This window comes from Gorilla gorilla, chromosome 10, assembly GCF_029281585.2.
Source record: "Gorilla gorilla gorilla isolate KB3781 chromosome 10, NHGRI_mGorGor1-v2.1_pri, whole genome shotgun sequence".
NCBI classification, from domain to species: Eukaryota; Metazoa; Chordata; class Mammalia; order Primates; family Hominidae; genus Gorilla; species Gorilla gorilla.
In genome coordinates, this window is record NC_073234.2 from 15,768,405 (window position 1) to 15,785,109 (window position 16,705).

At 53.4% G+C, this 16,705-nt stretch overlaps 1 protein-coding gene across 4 annotated transcripts in view; it reads left to right on the forward strand.

Moving 5' to 3' along the window:
- IQSEC3 (IQ motif and Sec7 domain ArfGEF 3) overlaps positions 1 to 16,705 on the forward strand; it is a 112,464-nt gene that overhangs the window by 80,503 nt on the left and 15,256 nt on the right. For all 4 annotated transcript variants that reach the window (XM_019039180.4, XM_019039181.4, XM_019039183.4 and 1 more), the window contains exons 6-7: positions 12,664 to 12,786; positions 13,168 to 13,334. In XM_019039180.4, the coding sequence (XP_018894725.3) occupies positions 12,664 to 12,786; positions 13,168 to 13,334 (290 nt within the window). The remainder of the gene's footprint in view (positions 1 to 12,663; positions 12,787 to 13,167; positions 13,335 to 16,705) is intronic.

The window sequence follows — 16,705 nt, forward strand, 5'->3', positions numbered from 1 at the left end:
AATCACCCATCCCCTTGGAGACTAAAACAGCCCAAACCACAGCACTCTCCCAAGAAGCAGCCGATGAGGAAGAGCCAATGAGAAAGCCTCTCAGAGGGGAAGGGTTTGCTTCCCACCTGTCAGGCCCGTGCAGAAAGGAAGAGGAGGGAGAGAGCAGCTGCCACCTCGGCTGCTGGTCTGTGTCTGAGCATCATGAATGCTGTGACATTTGCTTTCAGAATTCGGCCCTCAGCGCTCTTAGAAGCTGACATCTCCATCCTTTTGTATCTTATTTCCACAGAAGACACATTCCAAGAAGGAAAGTATTCTTACCAGGCCTTATCAAATGACAATAATAGAAGGCATTCTGTGCTCAAAGAGCCACACCCAGTCCAGTGTTTACCTGCAAAGGTTTTGCTTTTGGTTTTTTTGAGACAGAGTCTTGCTCTGTTGCCTGGAGTGCGGTGGTGCAACCATGCCTCACTGCAGCCTTAAATTCCCAGGCTCAAGAGAACCTCTCACCTCAGCCTCCTGAAGAGCTGGCACTGCTGGAATGTGCCACCACACCTGGCTAATTGTTAAATATTTTTGTAGCGATGGGGGTCTCACTGTGTTGCCCAGGCTGGTCTCAAACTCCTGGCCTCACACAGTGCTCCCACCTCAGCCTCCCAAAATGCTGGAATTACAGGCATGAGCCACTAGGCCCAGCCTGTTTGTTTTTAGAGAAGAAATCAGCCTCAGTTTCCTCATTAGTAAAATGCTGGTAAGAGTACCTGTCTCATATGAATAAAATGTTTTCAGTGTACATGAAGTGCCTGATGCTTAGTAAGTTATCTGTAAATGTTAGCTCTTTCTTTTCTTTTTCTATTAGAGACAGGATCTCTCTTTGTCACCAGGGCTACTGGGCAGTGGCATGATCAAAGCTCACTGCAACTTGAACTCCCGGGCCCAAGTGCTCCTCCTACCTCGGCCTCCTGAGTAGCTGGGACTACAGGCTAAATGTTAGCTATTTCATTATTATCTTTCCTACTTAAAAGCACAGACATTAGAACCCCCCACTCCCCGCCATCCCATTCCCCGCGCACAAGGAAACCTCCTCAAACATGACTCAAACTCAGGTCTACTAGGCAGACAACGAGAACTTGCTGGAACTTGCTGGGCTTTGCTGGGAAGGGGGTCAGCTCAATCTGGGGAGCATCCTGCAGCCTGAGGAAGCCCGGTCCAGAAGCTGAGAGTCACGCGGCGGCAGGCCAGCCGCAGGAGCCAGACAGCAGCCAGGGCTAGGGTCCTCTAGGGCTGGAAGCCTCTCCCTCTCGGTTTTCACATGGCTGGGGAATTTGGCTCTGCTCTATTTCCTTTCTGAAATGTTCACTTCAGCAGGTTTGAAGGCCAGCGGATGGGGAATGTTCCATGCTGGCTGTGAGCGGCCTCTTTCTGGCCTGGATGATTTTTTCCGGTATGAATCCCATGCACATGGAGAGCACTGGTGTCTACCATCTCCATGAAATGCAGGAAGGCAGCTTCTGGGTTGAGCTGCTAGAAGAAAGCTTCCTGGGTGTTCCTTCCCTCCACTGCATCTGCTCCATCCTTTGTTAAATTCCAAGACATATCAGGGTTTGACGTTTGGGTCAGATTTCATTATTTTATTTCCGTGGAAATATGTTGGCCAGAGTATAACAGATTTGTTCTTCTTAGAGGACGTTTAGAAATGAAGACAGATTGTCTGTCAAATTCAACAGTCTGGAAGGCTCTGGCCTTTCATTGCTAGGAAGAAATCATTTGAGAATGTCCTGCCCACATTGCTGTGTATAATCTCAGTTACCTTATTCCTGAGGAATTCCCATGAGGAAGGGGAGAGCAGGCTGGGGCCCAGGCAGACCTTATGTGTCTAGAGAAGATAAAAAGAGGCCCAGGCAGGGATTGTGGCTCACACCTGTGGTCGCAGCACTTTGGGAGGCCAAGGCATCAGAATCATTTGAACCTAGGAGGTTAGGGCTACTGTGAGCTCTTAGGGCACCACTGCACTCCAGCCTGGGCAAAAGAGACCTCATCTCTACAAAAAAAATTTTTTTAAGTAGCCAGGTGTGGTGGCGGGCACCTGTGGTCCCAGCTACTCAGGAGGCCAAGGCAGGGGAATCACTTGAGCCCAGGAGATGGAAACTGCGGTGAGTTGTGACCATGCCACTGCACTCTAGCCTGGAAGCCTGGACAACAGAGTGGGAGCCTGTCTCAAAAAAGAAGAAAGAAAGAGAGAAAGAGAGAGAGGAGAGCGGGAGGAAGGGAAGAAGGGAGGGAGGGGGAAGGAAGGAAGGAAGGAGGGAAGGAGAGAGAGATGAGAGAGGGAGGAAGGGAGGAAGGGAGGGAGGAGGAAGGAAGGAAGAGAGAGAGAGATAGAGAGAGACGGAGACCCAGTGCAGGCAGGCAGGAATAGAAGAGTCAGGGTCATTTCCACTGCTTTGGAAACCGTACACTGCCAGCACCAGAAGGCTGGAAGGACAACATCTTCAAAAGTGGTGTCTTTGGGGTTATGGCTTTGACCCTTCACCTCTCCACTCTCTCCTGCCCCACTCCCACCACAGATAGACAAGGGATTCTCCTGAACAGTCAACAGTTGTGAGAGTTTAAGACGTACTTACTTCTGTAGCTGGAGACCTTGGGACCTTCAGTCCAGGATTGAGACTCCCTTTGGCTTCGTCACTTTGGCATGTAAATTGGACTTTTATATAAAAATGGACCTACCTGCCACCCAGTCCTCCCCTGACTACTCAGGCCTTTGCTCTGGAGGAGTCAGTCTCCTCTGTGTGATAGCTGTGTCTGCAACAGGCCACTCCGACATGGGCCTTCTAGGAGGGTCTTCCGGGGTGTCACTGTCTCCAGGGCAGGGCTGTCATATCTCCAGGAGGGCCGTTTGTGACCAAGCAGGCCGTGAAATATTATGCCAGCTCACACAGATCAGCATGTGCTGTGTGCCACAGGTGCTGTTCTGAGAGGCTTACATGCAAAACCTCATTCCATCTTCACAGCGACTCTGGGAGGGACGTGCGGCTAATCTGTACCCAATGAAGGCACTGAGGAACAGAGAGGTTGGGGAGCTTGCCCACAGTCACAGAGCTGATCAGTGGCTGAGGTCTGAAGCCAGGCACAATGACTCATCACCTGAGCCCTTAACCCTGCACCATCCAGCCTCTGTGCGTCATTCCAAGACCCCTGTGGTCTGGTTGCTTTCACAGTCCTTGTCAGGTCCCCCATCATGAATCATGACACTGAAGACCCCTTAGACAATCAGCTGGTCCAGCCCTCTCATTTTACCCTGGCAGAAACTGAGGCCCTGGGGAAAAGAAATGACTAGTCTCCTGGCCAGCGGCAGAGAAATTGAACAAAATCAGGTACTCTCCCACCTCTTGCCTTGGCGTTATTTGCTATGCCCCGATCCTCTCAATTTGGGAAGAAAGCGCAGCTGAGAAACTGATTCGTAAGTCTCAAGAGGTCTGAGCCAGATTTAGCTTCCTCTCTCTGGTGCATGTATATCTTAAAGGGCTGACGGATGGCTGTCTAATGATACAATTCCAGGCAGAATTAGTCGGTGGGGCAGGGAGGGGTCCTGTCCACTGACAGGCGGGTCAGCCCACACCTAATGAAAATGATCATGTATTAAGCCCCATTGTACGCCAGGAACTTCACACCCACTGCCTCCTTTAACACTCATAGCAACCCTGCCCAGTAGATGTTCTCAGTGTTGTCTCCATTCTCAAGGTGAGGAAATGAGCCACCAAGAGGCTCCATGACTTGAAGTAACAGCTCCACGGCCTTTTCTTAATCCACCCACTGTTACTGGCATAGAGCAGTGCTTCCAAAAGGTGGTCCCTGGACCAGCAGCGTCAGCTTCACCTGGAAGCTTGTTAGCAATGCAGACTCTCAGTTCCCGCTCCAGGCCCACTGAATCAGACTCTGCGGCTCGGGGCCCAGCAATCCATGCAGTAATAAACCCACCAGGCAATTCCAATGCATCACTCAGTGTGAGACCCACCAGCAAACAGGGATGCTGCCGAGCCCAGCAAAAGAAAAATCAGCTCAGGGCTTCTAAATTGTAAGGGTAGTTTGAACTTAGTTCTTTTGGTACCTGAGTCTCAAGGTGTGAGTGGCAGCCAGCCCTACCCAGGCCCCCTCAAAAGAGAGTTTCTTCATCCTCATGACATCACCAGGAACACTGGCAGGTCCTGCATCAGTTTCCTTCTCTTATATTTTCTTAGCCACATCGCACTTTGCCAAAACGCCTTGACCTTTGTTGAGCATGTTATGAATTCTGACGAACAAAATAACTCTCTGGAGGATGGTGATATTTTTAATTGAATTGTAGAAGCCAACAACTGCCAAATAAAGCCAGGGTTTCTACATTCCGTGGCAATAGGTGGTTTAGCTTTCCTTCCTAATCCTGAAACCTGGGCTTAGTCTCAGCCAGGAGCACGAGCTTGGGCTTCACCTTCCAGATCTTCGCCGTCTCTTCCAGCCAATTAAAAATCCCTGTTGCTACCAATTACCTATTTTCAGCTCCCAACCAGTTCTTTTGTCTGCCAGACACTGTCTTGCTATCATTAAAAAAAAAAAAAAGAAGGTTGAGATGATGAAATTCATTTTGATCCCAGGCGTGTAGGACGCTTCATTTCCCTGCAACACAAACTGATTCCACGCACAGATCAATGTTAACAAGCAATTTTATGCAAGATTGTACCTGTTTCTTCAGAGGCAGGGAACATACATCCTTTTTCCCCAACGCTTGTGAGGTATTTGCTGCAGACCCTGCAGAAGCTCACAGGAAAGAGGGGGAGGCCTGAGCAAAACCGGTACCACTCGTGATCCACATGCCCGTCAGCGGCACCTCCTGAGACAGGTCCAGTCATGCCTGGCTGGAAGCGGTCTAATCGGTGCCCATTGCTCTAGTTCTCAGCACTCACTCACTTGCATGTGCAGTGGGAGGAAGGGGGGCCTATGCCCTCCACACTGCCTCACTGCCTGGAGTCTGGAAGCCTCGGGGCCATTTGCAAGTCCATCACAGGTCTCAGTGTCAGCTCCGGATAATCTTGGCAGCAAAGCAGGCTGAGTAATCCTGGGCCGTTGGGTAGAACTTCCAAAGGCACAGGCCACTGAGGCTCCTTCTCCAGCTGCTGGCATGCAGTCATTCCTGGTCATCTCTCACTCACTCATTCATTCATCCCACAAAACAGTGATTGGGTGCCCATACACCAGGGAGGCAGAGATTAAAAGAACTGCCCTGTCTTGAAGGAGCCCGTAGCCTCGTGGGGAAGACAGGCAGGCAAATGTTATGACACAGGGAGATAAACGCAATGGTCGACAGAAGGTGGGTTCCGGGGACAACGGAGGTCAGGGAAGACTCCTAGAGAGGATGAGAGCTAAACAGAGACCTGCAGGGTTGGGGCTGGGCAGCAGGAAGAAATAACAGCATGCACCAAAGTGGGGGCGTGAGAGCCAGGCTGCAGGCGGGGAGCACGCTGGGGAAGCGGCGAGAGAAGCTGGAAGCAGACAGGGCATCTTCGCTTTGCTGAGAAACTTGGGTTTCACACGAGGGATGTGGGGAGCCCTGGGAGAAATGTGAGCAGGGACATGAGCTATGGTGCCAAGGTAGCAGCCTAGAGGGATGGCTCTGAAGGTGGTTTGGAGGCAGGGAGACTGGTGAGGAGGCTGCTGCTGTTAACAGCCACGATGAGAAAGGATGAAGCCCTAAACTGCGGCTGTGGGTGTGGGGAGGGGAGAAGTTGGCAGAGCCCAGGGCCGTGGAGAAGCTGCAGGGCCATGGCCCATGTGGGAGGGAGCCAGGCAGCCAGCGCACAGCCAGTGGTCTCCGAGCTGATGAGAATTCAGAATACGCGTGTGCTTCAGGCCCCCTGTGTTGGTGCTCCATCTACCAAATAAACACGTACGGATTTTCCGTTTCAGGGGCAGGGAGATGCTGGATTCAGGGACATTTCATCTGAAGAATCTATCAAACTAGACATTGTCAAATATTTACTCAAGCAAGTTAAACTGTTAGCTAGCTAGAGCCACTGGAATGGGGGCAGCCACTAGCATGGGGGCAGCCACCTGGACAGTGGTTGTTGAGAGGGGGATAGGGCCCAGTTTCAGGTCAGTGAGGAGGGGCAGCTGCAATGGATGAGGGGCTCCTCCAGAGGAAAGAGTCCACCTGGGGAGGGAGGGTGATGGAAGCCAAGAAGACGGTGTTTCCAGAAGGGAGCAATTAACCATGTCGATGCTGCCAAGGGGCTGGGATGAGGACAGAGCTAGGCCGTTGGATTTGGCCACATAGCAACCAGCAGTGGCCGTGACAAGAGAAGTGTTAATGGTGCCTGGGGTTGGATGCTTGAGTGAAGCAGGTTGAAGAGTGAATGGAGATGAGGAAGTGGAGGCAGCAAAGAGGAGAGAAGAGAGGCAGTGTCTAGAGAGCAATGAGGGCTCAAGGCAGGGTTCTGATTTGTAAGATGAAAAAGACAAGCACCTGGGTGCTCCTGAGGATGATTCAGTAGAGGGGAGGCGTGGTAGCTATCTGAAAGAACACCTCAAACTTTGTGTGCCCCAAGATGGAGACTCTGTATCTCCTCCAGCGTGTGTCTGCACCATGATACACTCACACTACAGAACGGTACCTCCAGGCCCCTGGGTGCTCCTGAGGATGATTCAATAGAGGGGAGGCACGGTAGCTATCTGAAAGAACACCTCAAACTTTGTGTGCCCCAAGATGGAGACTCCGTCTCTCCTCCAGCGTGTGTCTGCACCATGATACACTCACACTACAGAACGGTACCTCCAGGCCCCTGGGTGCTCCTGAGGATGATTCAATAGAGGGGAGGCACGGTAGCTATCTGAAAGAACACCTCAAACTTCGTGTGCCCCAAGATGGAGACTCCGTCTCTCCAGCGTGTGTCTGCACCATGATACACTCACACTAGAGAACGGTACCTCCAGGCCCCTGGGTGCTCCAGCCAGAGCTCCAGGATGCACCAGTGATGCCTCCCTTTCCTCACTTCCCACATTCCCTGCACCTCGAGTCCCATCTGTTCTTCCTCTAAGATGCAGCTGGATCATTCATTCAGTTTGTTTCCACTGCTCCTGCCTTAGCCCAAGCCCCATTATCTGTAGCTTGGACCTCTGCAGTAGCATCCTAACTGGGCCCCTGCTTCTGTCTTCTTCCCTGCCCCGCTGCCATTCATTTTCTCCCCAACAGCCAGGGAAATCTTCTTAGAACAAACAGGACCCTGTCACTCCTCTGATCATACCCTCTATTGTGTCCCAGTGCATTCAGGATAAACTCCCAAATCCTTCTCATGGCCCACAGAGCTGACAGACTGAGCCCTGGCTGCTGCCCCACAGTCACCATTCTCCCTGTTACTGTCTGCACTGCAACCTTGCGGACCCTGCCTAGGTCCTTGAAGCTCCTCCCTGCCATGAGCCTTTGCATATGCTTCCTCCCTTAGCCCACCTGACAGCTCTCCCCTCTCTCCTTCCTTTGGCCACCTCCTACTCATCTTTCAGGCCTCAGCTCAAATGCCATGTCCCCAAAGAGTCCTTTCCAGACATACAATATAAAATATATCTCCTTTGTCCTCTCCTAGAACCGTCATTTCCCTACATAGAACTCGTCATGACTATAGGTAAAGAATTATTTTTGACTCTGTGTTCAATGCCTGTCTCTCCCACCAAGACAGAGACTGTGTTGCTGGCCACTTACACCAGGTCCCGAGCACAGCCTTGCACACGGGGCCACTCAGTGCATGTTGCTGAAAGAGTCAACCAGCCACTGCCACAGGGCACAAAAAGCACCAGAAAGGGGAAGGCAGGAGGTCAGCGATATGGACCCTGCTGTGGGCTCCAGGTGCCCAGGCCAGCTCTGAACCTGCAGGGTGACCACAGAGCCCCCGTGCTGACTGCCCACGCATGCACCAATAGGCTCTCCTGTGTAACTGTGTCCACGTGCTTCTCCTTGGCCTCTCACAGGTCCCCACCAAGCCATCTGGGTAAGATCACAGCCCCTAGGAAGACATGCATTAGTGCCAGCCACTGAGCAGCAGAGAGCCAGGGAGAGGTGGGGGAGAGGACGGCACAGGGGACCACCTGCCCCAGGAGATGTCAGCAAGGAATGAGATGTGTGCAGCACGCCTGTAGGGCTGGCTGTCTAGTGTACTTCAGTCTCATATGTAATAAAACATAATGGTACAATGGTTCATATTGCACAAGCTTGAGAAAATGAGGCCATTGCACACGTAGTGAAGCACTTAGAGCCATACTCAGTACAGAGAGCTCGGAGGGAACTCCCCCGACTTGAGCAAGGGACCTCCCTGCCACCCCACACACACACAGGAGGGAAGAGAAGAGAGCCCAGTGGGGCAGGGAGAGGCCTCACAAGATTAGGAAGCTGAAAGCCTGCTCTCCCTAGCTGTGGGAGCATGGGGCAAGCCCTACGTGGCCTTAGTTTTGTCTTCTGTAAAACGGGGAGATGATACACCAGAAAAGACCACCCGGGAATGTGTGGTGCTCTTTACCTTAAAGATGACCAATGAGGAGAGATGACTCCGGGCCGCCCTGGGTGGAGGCTGCAGCATGGATTTGGTAAACTGCCCACACTCAGCTCCCCAAGAGGATTCCAGGGCAGCAAAGAAGGCTCGAAAGTGGGGATTAGGAGTGCTGGTAGACACTGCAAAATAAGAGAAGCAACAGGACAGAGAGTGAGAGAAGGGGAGGGAGCAAAAGAGGGCACGGTGCAGGCAGAAGCTTATGCTCAGGGAGTGAACAGAGGAGGCTCATGCTGGAGAGGGCCGAGGCTTATAGGTGCTTCCAGGGGGACACGGACCCTGGAATGAGCAGGGCTTATGGTAGACAGCACAGTCCCACCCCCAGCCACCTTCCCCAGGATGACACAGGCCCCATCAGGAACGCAAACAGTGATCAGTGATTCCCCCTAGAGGAGGGTGGGGATGAAGCCACCAGCCAGCCAGGAGTGCTGCTGCGGTCGTCTGCCCCCTGCCGTTGGGAGCGTCTGCAGCGCTTCAGAGATGGCCGGTGCCTCCAGGTGCCGGTCCTGAGAGGTCACCTGGTCCAACCCCCAGCTCTCCAGTGAGGAAGTGGCTTCCTCAGGCAGGAGGGTAGAGTGTCCCCCCACTCAGCACAGCTTCATCCCTTCCAGCTAGGGATTTCACAGCCAGAAAATGTCATTTTTTCCCCCAGGGTCTGAGAAACCCAGAATAGCACCTGTTCATGAAACACAGTACCCTGTGGTGGCAAATGCAGTGAGGGGAGGAAGGCAGGACGGCGGGTGCATGGCCAGGGGAAGAACCACATCTGTTTATGCCTCCATCCACCCCTCCCTCACCACCCCCACGCAAAAGCAGCCCCGATAGCCAGGTGGGGACACGCCCCTAAGGACGGCTGCCTGGTGGCCTGTGAGTTGCTGGACTCACTTTAAAAGCCGCAGTGAGGCCTACCCTTGCACTCAGCTCAGTCTTTGGTTTCACAATTTAGGAACAACCGGGAGATCTTGCAGAGAATGCTGATTCCCAGGCCTTGCCCCCAAATGTTCTAATTTTTTGGGTCTGGGGTGGGGTCCAGCAAGCTGCATTTTAACAAACCACCTTATGACTCTGCTGTGGGGTCCTGAGAGCACACACTGGAAGATGTTGGATGAGAGGCCCTTCCAGCTCCACAGCCCAAGTGTCCACCCCTGCAGCCCTCCCCGCTTCGAGGCCCACGAGGGGTGTATTCAACTCCCATTCTGTGGGCCGACCTTTCAACCTGGCTGCTTCCCCCATCCCGGTCCTTGGCTCTCAGGCTCTCAGCTCACTAATGGGGCTTTTAGCAGCAGCCCTGAGCAAGTGAACGGCTGCTTGTCACCTGAGTGAAGGGCTGGAAACTAGGCCATCGTGCTTGGCTGGGCAGATGCCACCCTCACCAGCTGCTCCCGCTGCCTCCTGCGGCAGCCTGCCCCCACGGTGCCCTGGGCCTCCCAGCACCCCCACCATTGCAGGGTGAGACCTGGTCCATAGCCCTGGGGCAGAAGGCACTCAGAGAGAGGCTCTGGGAGGAACGTGGATGTGGGAAGCAGGGTGCCAGGACCTCAGCGTTCAGAAACAGGGAAGGGGTGGGGTGCACGACAGATGGGGGCAAGTCCTGGGGAGCAGCAGGATGCCACTCAGAGGGACCAAGGGCCATTCTGGGGCCCTGAGGACCCAGGCCTCTTTCTTGGCCTCATAAGAGTCAGCGCCCCTGGGCTGAGAGGGTGGGATCTGGCCGCTCCGTGCCGCCCCCACCACAGTTCACGACGTACTTCACATCTTCATCTCTACCAGACTTCTTCTGTCTCTTCCTCTTCCCCTCCTGTCCCTTCCTCTCCCCGTGCCTGTCTGTCTTTCTGCCTTCCTCCCTGTCTCTGTTTTTCGCTGGTTCTTTTTCTCAGTCTCCGGTCTTGCTCCCTTTTTGGGATCTCTCTCCTGCCTTTTCCTCCTTGCCTGTCCCTCCCTTTCTCTCCTTGCTCTCTGTCGAATTAGACTTTCCTTGTCCTTCGCTGCCCTGCCCCATCTCTCTGGCCCACACGCTCTGACCCCCTTGCTGCGTGGCCACGCTGGTTCACCTCCTCCAGGCTCTCTCTGTGCCCATCGGACCACAGCCTCTCGGTCTCCAGCCCTGGACAGTGTCACTGTGTGGCTCTGTTGTACCCAGTTGCTGACTCCTGATGGGCCGGGCTACGGGAACACACGGATGTGGCCGCATAGGGCCTTTGGCGCTCACGTAGGGCTGCAGAGGGTGCAGGGTGGAGGTGAGGAGGGCCACCGGGAAATCGGAGCGGCCTCTCGCCTGGCTGGCCCTGGAGGCCCCTGTTCCCCAGCCGGCATCTCAACCTCAAATGCCCTGATCCTGGTGCTGCCGATTCTCATGCTTGGGCAAGATGCTGGCCTCCACCCCAGCCCCACCCTCACCTGCCCACTGTCCCGGCCAGCAAGCCTGAGAGGAGTAGGCTTTGACCAAGCCAAGGACAACTCATAGCCTGAAGATGGCCATGGGCCCTGCCTACGGGAGGGAGGCGAAAAGGAAAGAGGAGGAGAGACTCCCAGCTCCCTCTCGGCGCCCCTCCCTTTCTAAGAGTCTTCGGTGATGCACTTTTCTCCTTGTTCTCCCCAGAAACCTGTGGGAGGCGGAGTCCACGGACCACCAAGCCCTGACCACCTCCACTGTGGCGTCTCCCCTTGTTTTCTCCTAAAAACTGACGGCAGAGTTGGGGGTCTCCAAGTCTTCTAGGCAGTGGGCACGAATGGAAGCTGAGGTCATGGAGGAAGTGGGTCCACCTCAGAGCTCATGCCACCATCACAGGGCCACTCAGCAGGCGTTTTCTGTGCCCTCGATGTGCTGGGCAGGCAGGCCAGGGGACCATGGGAGCAGAGTGGGACTGCTTGCCGGCAGTGGGCAGTGTCAGGGGCAGTGCAGGGGCTGTGCCATAGCCAGTGGGAGGAGACTGGGGTGAGTGGGTGTAGAGTGGGCAAATGTCAGCTCCAAGAGCCCAGTCTAACGCGCTTGGTCTGCGTCTCCCAAAGGGAAAGCAATGCCCAGGGGACATTGGGTCCCCTGCTTTGCCAGGCCTGGACTCCTGCCTTGCTGCACATGGCCCTGGGGACAGGGCACCCCAAAGGAGGGTGAGGCAGGGTGAGGGGGCTGGGAGGGTTCGGCCTCAGACCCTGCAGTGCAGAGTCCCCTGGATCAGGCTAGACCAGAGGAAGGCACCTGCTTAGCTGGGGGGATCTGGCATGTGATCCCACACCCCCACCCACATACACTGAAGCTCGGGATGTTCACAGGCAAAACCCCCAGGGTTGGAGGCAGCATTTCAGAGGTAGCAAGGCCCTTGGGGAGCAGGGACTCCAGCCTCCTCCCTTTTCAGAAGGTCACACGGAGGCCCCAGGAGTGAGTGGGCAAGCCAGACTCACACCAAGTTCGCAGGAGGGCCCGGACCAGAATCTGGCCCTGCGTGTCACGCCGTCCCCTCACGTTAGGCGCATTTGTCATTTACTCTTAAGAGGCCATGCCTCCCACCACAGCCTCCCCTGAGGGCTGGGGCAGCTGGGGGGAGCTGGGGCAGCTGGGGGGAGCTGGGGCAGCTGGGGGGAGCTGGGCTGCAGAAAGCCCCAGGTGCTTGAGGGGCTCTGCTCCTAACTGATCAGCCTACAGCAGAAGGGATCCAACGGAGGACTCAGTCCCCTCAAGACCTAAATGAGAAAGTGAAATTTAAACCTGGGAGAAACACAGGCTCCTAGCAGGTCTCTGAAAGAGCAGAAGAATCAATATGTTTACTGTATTATTTATGTTGAAAACTTTGCTTGGGGTACTCTGAGGTTAAGAAGGAAGGAACTGGGATTTGGAGTCCGAAGATCCGAGTTCAGCCTCCCTCCATCCCTGTGTCCTGGGCCACCAAAGCCTCTCCTGGCCTCAGGGTTTGGGTTCTGAAAGGGCTACTGTGGCAGGTGGGAGGAGATGGTCCCCTTGGGGCATTAAAGGGTGACCCCCGGGGGTGAGTAGCCTGAGGGGCCCTGCACCTGTCCTGGCTGGGAACAGAGGCCAGCGAGAATGGGTGTTGGAGGGTGCTTAGGGGGCCACCTGACCCCTAAGGTGTGAACCCTCCCTGCCTGCCCTCAGCTGCGTGGTGGACGAGATGGACTTCTCCAGCATGGAGCTGGACGAGGCCCTGCGCAAGTTCCAGGCGCACATCCGTGTGCAGGGGGAGGCTCAGAAGGTGGAGCGGCTCATCGAGGCCTTCAGGTAAGGCCGCTTCCCAGCTCCATTCCCCAACAGACCCCAGCGTGGGGAAGCCGGGCCACTGTGAGCCTGGGAGACAGGAGATGCTATCAGGAGGGTTGGACATTGGGCCAGAAACACCCCTTCTGGTGTGGGCAGGAGGATGGCTGGGGAGAAAGAAGGGAAGGGAAGAAAAGGGACCGACCCCTCGAGCTCCCCAGGCTGGAAATGTGGGGCATTTGGGGATGTGGGGAAGAAGACCAGAGTATGGGACAGACACTGGTCTCCCTGGACCTAAAGCCTTCGGAGAGCTGGGATACCCCCTGGACACCCCCTTCCTTTGTTGGGCCCGGGGGAGGGTGGGCGGGGGCTCAGCCTCCGCTCTGCATCTGACCCCCCCCACAGCCAGCGCTACTGCATGTGCAACCCCGAAGTGGTGCAGCAGTTCCACAACCCCGACACCATCTTCATCCTCGCCTTCGCCATCATCCTCCTCAACACCGACATGTACAGCCCCAACATCAAGCCTGACCGGAAGATGATGCTGGAGGACTTCATCCGAAACCTTCGAGGTGAGGAGGTGGGCACTGGGGCAGGAGGGGCAGGGCCACGGCTCAGGCCCCATTCTGTGCAGCATGCATTCTGTGAGTCTGAGCCCCTATCACAGATCGTCACCTGCTGTCTGGGCCTGGTCACCCATAGCAAGCTGGGAACATTCCTTGTGAGCCAGGCGGCTGGGGAGTTTCCGGCATGCAGCCTGCCACCGCCACTGCCCTACCAAACAGCAAGCGCCCTTGGGCAGTGCCTCTTGCCCTCCGTGGAACATGGTTGGCCTCTAGGCCCCTGACACCAGAGCTGGCGGCTCAAGTGGTGCCAGCCCTTCCCCTCCACAACTTACAAGGAAGGAGCCAGGAGCAGGGCCCTGGGTCCATTTAAGTCAGCCTTGCAGATAACTGTATGGCACCAGCTGGCAAGTCCTTCTCTCATCGATGCAGCGCACTGCCTGGCAGGGAGCAAACCAGGACTGGCAGAGTGTGATGTGTGCGCAATTGTTTTTTTTTTTTTTTTTACCCGTTAAAAGAATCAAAGTTATACATCCACATAATTTAATAAAGTCAAATAATCCTACAAGGCTTATCATAGAAAAAAATTAGTCCCTGCCCCTCTCACCACTCACCTTCTCCAGAGGCAACCACTTTTGACTTTTTTAGCTATTTGCGTTTCTTCTGTATCGATAAACCGCAGGCTTCTGCTTCGGTTTTTTCTATCTCTTTTTTTAACTGGCATAAAGTCCAGACTGTGAATGTGTAAGCCTGAAGTTTGATGAATGTGTACGGTCATGTGCACTGTGTCATCACACCTGGATCCTGATCTGGATCATTTTCACCTGCCCAGAATGTTCTCTCCTGTCCCGTCCCAGTCAATACCTTTGCCCAAGAGTAACAACTATTCTGCCTTTTATCACCATTGACGAGTCCCGCCAGTCCTTGAACTTCATCTAAATAGGGCTATACAGTATTTATACTTTGGTATCTGGTCTCTTTTATACACTGCTCCTTGTTAATTATTATTTCTGTTGCCCAGGCTGGAGTGCAGTGGTGCAATCTCAGCTCACTGCAACCTCCACCTCCCAGGTTCAAGTAATTCTTATGGCTCAGCCTCCCAAGTAGCTGGGATTACAGGTGTGCACCACCACACCCAGCTAATTTTTATACTTTTAGAACAGATGAGGTTTCACCATGTTGAACAGGCTGGTTTTGAACTCCCAACCTCAGGTGATCTGCCTGCCTCAGCCTCCCAAAGTGCTGGGATTACAGGCATGAGCCACCACGCCTGGCCCTTGTTAATTATTTTTATTTTAAGCATTATCTATTAATTCCCCATTATAGAATGTAAGGATTTAGCCCTCTTTCATCCACCTTCCCCGACCCATCCCACTCACGTCAGTGCTCATGTTATTAGGGCTCTGCACACACACTCCAAAGCTGAGTCTGCTAGTGCAGAATGATTGCAACTCCCTTCATCTATACTTTCCTTGGAGTTAATGCTTCTCTTTCCATTTGCTTAACTCTCTGAGGACCTCCCCTGATTCAGCCCCCACTTCCCACCCTACGTATCAAGCTCCTCTCCATACGTCCAGACCCGGGAGGTGGTGCGGGAGCGTCATCTTCTGGGAGCCTCTGGTCCTGCTCCAGTCTGGACAGTGGCCGGGCCAGGGCACAGCCTGCATCCTGGGCCCTCCTTCCCTTGCTCTCATGATAGATTCCTGGTTCCTGCATGTCAGAGCTTCCTCATTTTTAGTTTACTTCCAGAGAAAAGGCCATTTTTGAGAACTTGCATTTCTGAATGTATCTTTTTCTGTCTTTGCCCTTGGTTGGGAGTTTGGCTGGGGATAGAATTCCAGCCTCAAAACACGCCAATCAGGATTTCAAAGGCATTGCTGCTGCGTTGTCCTTTAGCTGCCAGTGCTGCTCTGCCATCCCAGCTGCTGGCCTTTTGTCTGTTGCTCTTTCTCTCTCTCTGAAAGCTTGCAGGGTCTTCTGTCTGCCTTCATGTTCTGGATGTTCACGACGATGCATCTTGCTACAGTTCTTCTTCCATCCATCATGCCCAGGGCTGGACTGGTCCTTTCCATCTAGAAACGCATGTCCTCCGGTCATGGGAAGTTTTCTTAAATGTTGTATTTGATCATTTCTGCCCTCCAATTTCTCTGGGCTCTCTTTCTTGAACTCCTGCTGTTCTGTTGGTGGATCTCCTAGTCTGATCCTCATAACTTGTATAGTTTTCTACATCTTTGTTTACTTCCTTGACTTTCTGGAAAGTGTCCCTCAGTGCCGTCTTTTGTGTCTCCTACCAAGTTTTTCATTCCTGCTGTCATATTTTTCATTCTCAATAGCTCTCTTTTGTCCTCTCAATGTTCCTCTTTTATAGCATTTTATTCTTGCTTTGTAGATGCAATGTCTTCTCCCATCTCGGTGAAGATGTTAATATTGGTTTGTTTGTTTGTTCGTTTTTCTCCCTGCTTGCCTCTATTTCTTCTGGAGTCCTTTTTTCTGTTTTTTTTCCCCATATTTCTTTCTCTTTCCTGGTATAGACTTTCCAAATGCAGTTGATGAAATCTGGTTGTTCATTCATATTTAAGAGTGAGCCACCAGAAAGCTGATGAATGACTCTGTGAACACAGGTGGAGGCTGCTGGCTGGTGGGCTTTCTTGTAGGGTGATTTACTTAAGGCATTTCACTGGGAGACCCTACTGCAGTATCTGGAGATATTTTTTTCTTGTTCTGCCTGATACCCAGAAGATAAATGTTCAATCTGTTGCCCAGAATGTATGATTCTGGCTGCCAGAGTTCTGAGATCTTTAAGTGGGAAGTGGAGTTGAGGGTTAATATTATAGGTTATCAACTTCATCTCCCAGTATTCAGCAGAGTCCCAGCTTGGCTGGGTGTGGGGTCCCTCATCTCCGAGTTCCAGAGAATGGACCCCCAGTCTTCTGCTGGAGTGAGGAGGGGATAGGGAAGCCCAGCAGCTTTCTAACCCGTTTTCAACCTGTTTTCCAATTCCCAGCCCATCTTCACCTTCGCTTTTAGGGGCTGCTGTTACCACCAGCTCTAAGCCCTTTGGTAGCTGTGTGGTGTTCGAGCGGCTTCTAACCTCTCTGCTGGTGTAGGTTTCAGCTTTCTCAGGTTTGCTAAATCCACCCACTTATTTATCCACTTGCCAGGTCCTGGGGTGCCTGTGCCTTTGCTCCTGTTCTCTGTCTTTGTGGGTGTATGCTTTTCTAAAAGATTCCTTTCTCCCGAGTATTCGGAGGCAGCAGAGGCATGCAGCCTGCCACCTTGAACTGGGGGCATCCATACACTCAGCCTTTCTTCTTGCTTTTTCTCACCCGCTGCCTGATTTCTTTCAGCCTCCTTGGCTGCTCCGTGGCTCATTCGCCTGA